At 50.4% G+C, this 8,080-nt stretch overlaps 1 protein-coding gene across 1 annotated transcript in view; it reads left to right on the top strand.

Annotated features, from left to right (window-relative positions):
• The first annotated feature begins 1,717 nt into the window (after positions 1-1,717).
• The window catches only part of LOC104408358 (CD99 antigen-like protein 2), an 11,819-nt gene continuing 5,456 nt past the window's right edge, over positions 1,718-8,080 (top strand). The window contains exons 1-3 of the mRNA XM_010017933.1: positions 1,718-1,958; positions 3,014-3,083; positions 7,286-7,365. Of these exons, the coding sequence (XP_010016235.1) occupies positions 1,718-1,958; positions 3,014-3,083; positions 7,286-7,365 (391 nt within the window). The remainder of the gene's footprint in view (positions 1,959-3,013; positions 3,084-7,285; positions 7,366-8,080) is intronic.

Here is an 8,080-nt window from a genome sequence, read left to right as displayed (position 1 = left end):
CTGGACCAGGGCTCCAGGAGCAAAGGGATTTGCACAACACAGTGCAGGGAGCAGGAGCGCTGCCTCCCAAAAACCTGCATTTGCAAGGTGAACACACATGCAAAGGGCTGGTTGGGTTTTAAGCATCTTGCTGAGAAGTGCTGGGCTTGTTACCACCTAATAACTGAATAAAAGAATAAGGAGGAGAGCATTCAGCTCTTATCTGTCAGAGCGAGCAGGCAAGTTTGCGTGCCTTTTACAGCAGCACTGTTATTGATCCATAAAAGGTGTAATATGTCTCTATAACACCCTTTGTATGAAATAAAGTTGTTGTCAGCTTCAATTAACTGGCAATCTATTACTAATCCTCACCAATGCCTAGGGGATTCCAGGGTTTAAATCGCCCTGGAACAGGATTTCGGTTTGCCGTGGGCAGCAGTGGGAAAGCCCTGGGAAATGGGCTGTGCTAAATGATGCAACTCCTAGGGGAGTTTGTCCCAGGTGATTCAGCATGTCAGCAGTTTTCCTAACCTTCACATGGGCTGCGTGCATGCCTCTCCCTAGCAGGGTGGGATTCCCCTGGGAGGCAGTTGCGGCCAGGACATGTTAGCGCTTGCTGTTTTACATCAGTCCCCTGAGGATGGAGGGCCCTGAGCACCTTTCACCCATGGGACCCACTCATGTGCCAGCTGGCTCTTTGGAGCGTGATTTTGGAAGTGCCACACTCCTCTTGTCCTGCATGGAGAGATGCCAAGGGAAGCTGTCACCAAACCCAGGGAGGTGTGAGTACTGCTCAGCCAGTGGGTCCCATGAGCCTTCCAAGGCCAGGCTGGGGGGACCCCATTTTTTGGGGTATTCACATTCTCTGCAGGGCCTGTGTCCCCACCAGGGGGATGTCTCCATACACTCCCATGAGCACCCACTTGCCCTCACTTGGTATTTGAGCTTATGCATCAAAGGTGCTGCGGTAACATCAGGACTCAGCATGCAGCAAATCAGCACCCTTAACATCTATTTAATCAGAGAGAGCAGAGGGAGCAGCGGGGAGAGGGAAGGTATGGCTCCTGTCATACCAGTGTGAGTCATGGTGCTGCCACCACATCTCTCCTGCTAGCTTGCCCTGCCTGCTGCAGAGGTAGGGGGAACTGAAATGAAACGTAGTGAGGGTGCATTTCCCCAGTGGCGTTTGTAGTGCTTCTCATCCTGCCAGAGACACGCCGCAGTTTTCCCCGTCCACCTTTTTTTAAACACAGTTTACAATAGAAGGACAGTGACAGAGCCCTGAAAATCCAGTAAACACTGGGGAAAAAGCCGTGCTGGGAAAGGGAGCCTGCATGAAATTGACGGAGTAGCAAGCTTGTGACAGTTGGCCACAGCAGTAATGAGCTTGTGGGTTCTCAGGAGAGACATGCTGGTGATTTAGCAGCACCCATCCAAGCACTGAAGCTGGGCAGTTGTGGGTTTTTTTGGCACCATGGATGGTTTTGCCTGTTCCCTACTTTGCTCCTTTGCACTTAGACCACTGGATAACCCTGCAGCTTCATCTGGCCTGTCTCATGGTGACATTTCACCAGCAATAAGGCCCAAGAGGCAAATAGTGTGGCAAGGGAGCAGAGGGGTGTGTGGGGAGGCTGAGGGTGCTGAGCACAGCCCTGCCATGCTGCTGTATGGAGCAAGGGGCTCATCCATGTGCCGCACTCCATGGATTTCACACAGTGGTAACTGGGCTCCACCTGCAATGGGTGACCCGCTGGCAGCCATCCCTCAGGCTCATAGGGGAAGCATTGGCATCCTTCAGCTCAATGAGAAACATAGCCATGGGCTGGGACATGTGTTTGTTACTTACCCCCAGCAGCAGCTGCACACCAAGTGCTTTGCCAGGGGAGAGAAGCCCATAGCAACTTTACAGCCATTCAACTTGACCCTGGGTTTGCTGAGCGTACATCTGAATAAACAGCAAATGAAACGAGGTGTGATGTGTGAGTGAAACTGAGCTGGAGGTGTTGCAGTACGTAGTGACCACTCTCAATAGAAGTTTTTCACCAAAACGCTGATACCTGGTTTCTGATGGACTGGTGCCTTCCTGTTGTTATTGTCCTTGTCAGTAAAGCTTTAAATTTATTCATGAAGCACGCTGGAGCTCAGGTGGCAATAGCTAAATCCATTTAGCAGTAGGAATAAGAGGAAAGCCATTTTAATGTTCTCTTGCGGTGCTGCAGTACTTAGCAAACCCAAAGGATATTAATCACTCAGCATGCTCTAGGATGTAAAAGCATGAATTTATCAAGACAAATACATTCAGAACTAGGGTAAGTCAACAGTAATTAACACCACGTATAAAAAGGACAGAGAAAGGAAGGATTAGCTGGACCTGTTGCAGGAGAACACGGCATAGTGCTGAGTTACACCCGGGATATTATAAAATGACTGGAGTTGTGGTGAGACATCTAACAAAAAACCCTGTCTGTCCCTGTCAGGTGTATCCCTGGGATGGGGGTTTGGGCCTGGTTTGCATTACCAAGGCAGAGTGATGCGGGTGGTCTGTGAAATGCTAAGTTGTGCTTGGCAGCCAGTAGCAGCATTTTCATGCGGAGCCTTTGATTTTGGAAGGCATTCATGCAGAAGAGGTGCAGAGGGCTTTTTTGGTTTTCACCCAGTTTGTCTGCGCTGTCCCAATGTTTTCATGGTGTTTAGCAAACATATCGTGATTAATCGTGAGCACAGCCACAGATGAGTGGCAGCTCAAGAGATGAATTGGTAGGCTTTCCTTGATGAATTTAAGCATAGCACGTGTTTTTATACTGCATCCATTAGGGCAGACAAATGGAAAATCCAGAGATGACTGCTCTGCAATTTAACAGTCACAGCATTCGGAGAAGGCTGATGTCTTCCTCATCTCTGATGATGGGTCAGGCTTGGAAAAAAACAGCAAAAAACTAAAGCAATTTGAGCAAATTAATCTAACCATGCTGTATTTAAAGGCAGTTTGCTTTGTGCGGAGCAAGTACAACCACTGCTGATTCTTTGTCTCCAGGTCATGGGGACAACCCAGGTGACTTCAGCCTAGAAGATGCCCTGTATGAACTCAGCACCAAGCGACGTAAGTCACATTTATTTATTCTTTTAAAGAGGAGAAAACAAATAGATGTTCATGGATGCAGTTTGTTCTTTGGGATCTGGTGCTGGTAGGAAGGTTGTGGAGGATACAGGCTCAACATCTCTGCCTGAGGAGATGCAATGTCCAGCTGGGCTTGCCGGATGGTAGGACTGAGAATGGGCCTGGAGAAGCTAGTTGCTGCCCACATGCCCTTCACTTCCCGTTTCTCAAGTGCAAAACACAGAGGCATGGCACTGATTTGATGTAGCAGTGACACTGAACATGTCAATGAAGGATCTGGAGTTGGGTCGCATCCCACTATACCAGCACACTGAAAAACAAGCCCAGCAGAAACACTCCAGTATTCAGGGGTGCAAGTGGAAGTTAACGGGAATAGAGCAGCCGCAACACTTGCTCATAATTTATTCATATACTTGGCAATGGTCATCACTATTAATAGATAGTCCTTTACAGGGGGTGAAAAAAGCAAATGATCCTTCCCTCCGAAGGCTTGTTTTAGCCCAGGAGCGGCCAGGGGAGCTGGGATCTGAGCATCAGGGTGCCACCAAAACTCCTCTAGCTGACAGGGAACCTCTCATCCATAACTGAGAGCTGGAAATTATCTGTCATTTAACTGACCAATGGGGCAGGGGACAGCAAAACCCTGGCAGCTTACTCTTGTTTTCCACACTGTTCTGTACAGTATGTGTCTGTGCTGATGTCTCCAGGAGTCTTAACTGGGAGCAGCTTATCACAGCTCCCTGCTTTTGGCTTGGCGGGATGCCGGCCTGCATAGAGGCAGCGTTCAGCCCCAGGCATAGCTGCACCCTGCAGAGCTCTGGGCTCAGTCCTGCAGGGTGCTGGGGCTCTGGGCTCTTGAGTTTACAAACGCAGACTAGCGATGCTCAGCTGGAAAGCTTGTGGTGAAATCTTGGCCGTTTATTCTCAGACAGAAGTGATCTGTTTTCAGTGATGTCCGTGACTAACATTTTCCTCTGGTTTGTCACAGCGACTCCCAAGGGCCCCAGGAAGCCAGCAGGTGATACAGGTGAGACCTTCTTGTGTGTGTATCATTTAAGCACAATGTCGGGTTTGCTTCCCAGGGGGATTTGAATCATGTGAGCCCCACTGCAGGTTGCCCATGTGTGGCTGGTGCTGCCGTGGGATACCTTCACTTGCCCGTAAGAAGGCTGGCACTGGTGTGTGTACATGCACTCCCCTGCAGGGCCAAAGTAAATGCAATATTGATATTTCTGTCCATGCTGATGGTGAGTGGCAGTGGAGCATTCGTGGCCAAGGCTGAATTTTGCACAGTTTGCAGTATCATAATGGAAAAGGCACAAATCACTGTCAGCTATGCAAGGGCTTTTGTTTCTGGCTGAATGGCACTTGCTAGCTTCCCTTCCAGGAGGGAGCCCAGAGGATATTTTCCTTCCTTGTTTTACTCCAAGATATCCCCAACCTCCACAGAAAAGCCCAGCCTGGTGACATTTCCCCACCCAAGGAAAGAACATCTCTCTGACTGTGCCCATCAGATGTGCTGGCTGGCCAGCTCCACAGCATCTGTCCTGGCCGAGGAAAGTCCTTAAATTCACCTGAGTTTCACTGCCGGCAGCTCCTCTGGCTCAGCTCTGGCCAAATATACCTACTTAAATATAGCATGGTCACAAGAGCCGAGCGTTGCTCAACCCTGCTGGGGGAGCCTGAAATAACCTGCAGCGGGGGAGTGCTCGGAAGTGAATCTGTTCACCCCTGCATCAGGATCTTGGCACAAATTTAAGCAAATCCGACTGTCAGCTTCTTGGCCACCATGGTCTTTGCTAGGGACAAGAAGAGCCAAGAGCCAGAAGCATGTGCACAGGTGCACGGTTTGGATCACAGCCTGAACAAGAGGCTGTTTGATCCAATAAACATTCCCTGGGAAATGGACGTACAGTGAGGCTGATGTTTCATCTCGGCGAGTTTATTTTTCCCTGGGGAGTGCTTTCTGGATGAGTGATGGCACCAAGGGCTCCTGCAGTGGGTTCCTGTGCTCTGTTCAGCCCAGGGTCACTCATGGGTGGCCAGCAGGAGTAGAGCAGGGCCCAGCCACTAGCTCGATGCCCACAGCAGCTTCTCATCTGCACCAGAAGATGCCCAAAAAGTGTTATTTTGGGGTTGTTCAGCCTTGGGGTGGGCAGGAGCCACAGCTCAGGGAGGAGGAATTAAACGATGTCCAGGCTGATCTGAAGACTCTGCAACATGGTTGTAATTGAGCAGCGGAGCAGCTGTATGCCCTTTTCGGCTCCACGCTGACACAGGCACTTGTGGCCTCCAGTAGTAGTGCAACAGCATCTGCAGAGCTGCTATGCAGGGGTTGCTGCTGAAAGCATCTCACTGTCCCCACAAGCAATGGGTGTTTTAACAATTCATTTTCTCCTGCAGCAGGCTTTGATTTGGCTGATTACTTTGACACCACTCCGGAGACTACCACCAAACCAGCCAAGCCGACTCCAAAGCCCTTCCTCAGGCCAGGGAAGCCAGGTACTGTGGAGCTCCCTGTGCCCTGGGGAGGGTACATGTGTGTTTGCCTTGGGGCTCTGGACAGGATTGTTTTCATTTACCAATTTCATCTATGAAATAGAACATCTATACCACACATCCTTAAGCATCTTCTTGGCAGTGCCTGGTTCTGCTCCTGTGTGCCATGGGTAGCTGGTAGGGGTGGTGTGGGGCTGGCTTCACACTGGCAGCCCTGCATGTCCCCTTCCCAAATTCAATACCTGCTGGCACGTACCATGGCTCAGGGCATCCCTGCAAAGGCACCTGCCACTCACATCAAGGACTTGAGCATCCCCAGGGCACCAACAGGCAGTGGGCTCCCTGGTGTCAGGGGCAGCTGAAGCTGTGTAGGGCCCAGAGCATGGAACCAACCACCCCAGGACAGCCTCTGTCCCCCTTCAGGGAGGGGGTTCCCCCCCCCCAGCACTCAACCAAATGCATGTTTCAGAGTAACGTCATTTTGGTATCTTTTTCCCCCCTCTTCCTTCAGACAGCAACTTTTGGGATGTCATCCACACTACAACCAAGCAGCCAAAAACTACAGGCCTCCCCCCAAAACATAACCCAGGTGAGTATGAGCACCTCAGCCCTGTGGCTCCTTCCCAGCTCCACTGCTGGCATGGGCAGAGGGACGTGCCATGATGGCAGCATTGCCAGCAAAAACCACACAGCAGACAGGATATCTTGGCTTTGCCCTGCACTTTCATGGGCATCCCAGCAATTCCTGGACCCTTTTGCATTCCTCTGCCTGTTTTAAGTCTGTAGCCTTGCTGTTCCACACAGCACAGCACAACACAGCTGTTGCAGGCTCTACCAGCACACCATCCCACCAGGACACCCTGCCAGCGAGCGCTTTGCTGCCGGCTCAGGCAGAGTTTTGGCAAAAGGCACTCCCAGGCTTAAAAAAAAACCCCTCAAAAACCAATTTTGGTGCAAGCTGGCAGGAGGGGTGAGGAGCTCGGGTTGCCTCTAGGCCATGGTTTTAGCCACGGTTTACGAAAGGTAATAGCTGATCTGTCAGAGCCAGGGTGCTCAGGGTACCAACCAGGCCGTTCACAGAGGAAAACAGCACCAAGCCATCAAGTCACAGGCTGCTCCAACTGGCACATCACCGCGGCATAGATGCCTCCTTTCCCTCCACCCTTGGGAGCACTTCTTTGGCTCTGACCTTTTCTACCCAGCTTCATTTATCTGACTGCCTGGCACTTGAGCCACACTGTGGGACTCTTTCCATGGGAAGAACGTGATGTTTCTCACCACACGTGAATCAGGATGGGATTGGAAGGTCTGCCATGACGCTGCACAGCAAAACCAGGGGAGATGCTTGTGTTGGGGGCTTCATCTCATTCACCAGCACTTTTCCCTGGCAAAGCTGAGCATTTCCATGAGGCCTTGGCACAGGTTACCCAGAGAAGCTGTGGCTGCCCCATCCCTTGCCGTGTTCAAGGCCAGGTTGGACGGGATTTGGAGCAACCTGCTCTAGTGGAAGGTGTTCCTGTCCATGGCAGGGGGTTGGAACTAAATGATCTTTAGTGTCCCTTCCAACCCAAACCGTTCTAGGATTCTATGTTTTTTATGTTTTTTAATTCTATGAATTAATTGAAGAACAACCCAGCCTGTTGACCAGCACCGCTAACCCCCATGTTGTTTTCTAGCAAAGAATCCTATGGATTTTGACTTGGCTGATGCCCTTGATGATAAGAACGATGGGAAAGATGCTAGGAGGCCGGACATAAGGCCAGATGAAGGTACGTTGACTTCCACTCTCCATCCTGCTTGCCGCCAGCTGTGCTGCCCCCCGGGCTCTGTGGGAGATCCTCCCAGGAACAGATACTCCTAGCAAACAACAGGGTAGAGAGGAGCAGAAGCGCTGCCTTGTCCGTGGCTGCTGCCTGCACCAGCACAGGCTGGGGGAATACAATGTGTCGCAGGCAGCACAGCCCCTTCCTCCAGGATAGAAGGAGCTCCTGCCTCTGCCATCCTTGGCAGAAAGGAGCTATGCCTAACAACCTGTTGCCTGTCTGCAGGTTTCTTTCCCAGGGTCTCATCTGACCAATTAAATTGTGTGTTAAGTGATTGTGTTAAGTTCCCCTTGTCCCATACCTGACAGCTCTTTAACCAAGGACATGTGCTGTTGGAGCTTGCAGTCATTGCTAAAACATAAATCTAGAGCAGGCTTAAGTCCCGGTATAACATACACTACAGGCTGGCAGATTTTTTTCCCCATTTCTAAAATACTCTGGTGAGTGAATCATTTGTCCACGAGGATTGTTCCCTTGAGCACTTGAGCTAGAAAACAGACTTTGCAAGGCTAGTTTATTGATGTTGAGATGGCTGTATACCCTGCTCACATGCATAATTAATAGTCAGATATTTTATGAGATTGAATTAACTAGGTGACTTGTCTGTACTTTGATATTTTGGGCTTGTTGAGGTTTCAAACTCCTGCAGGAAAGATTGAGG

This window comes from Nestor notabilis, unplaced genomic scaffold, assembly GCF_000696875.1.
Source record: "Nestor notabilis isolate BGI_N333 unplaced genomic scaffold, ASM69687v1 scaffold29037, whole genome shotgun sequence".
NCBI classification, from domain to species: domain Eukaryota; kingdom Metazoa; phylum Chordata; class Aves; order Psittaciformes; family Psittacidae; genus Nestor; species Nestor notabilis.
Note: the sequence above shows the minus strand (reverse complement) of the source record. Positions and strands in the feature narration are given on the sequence as shown.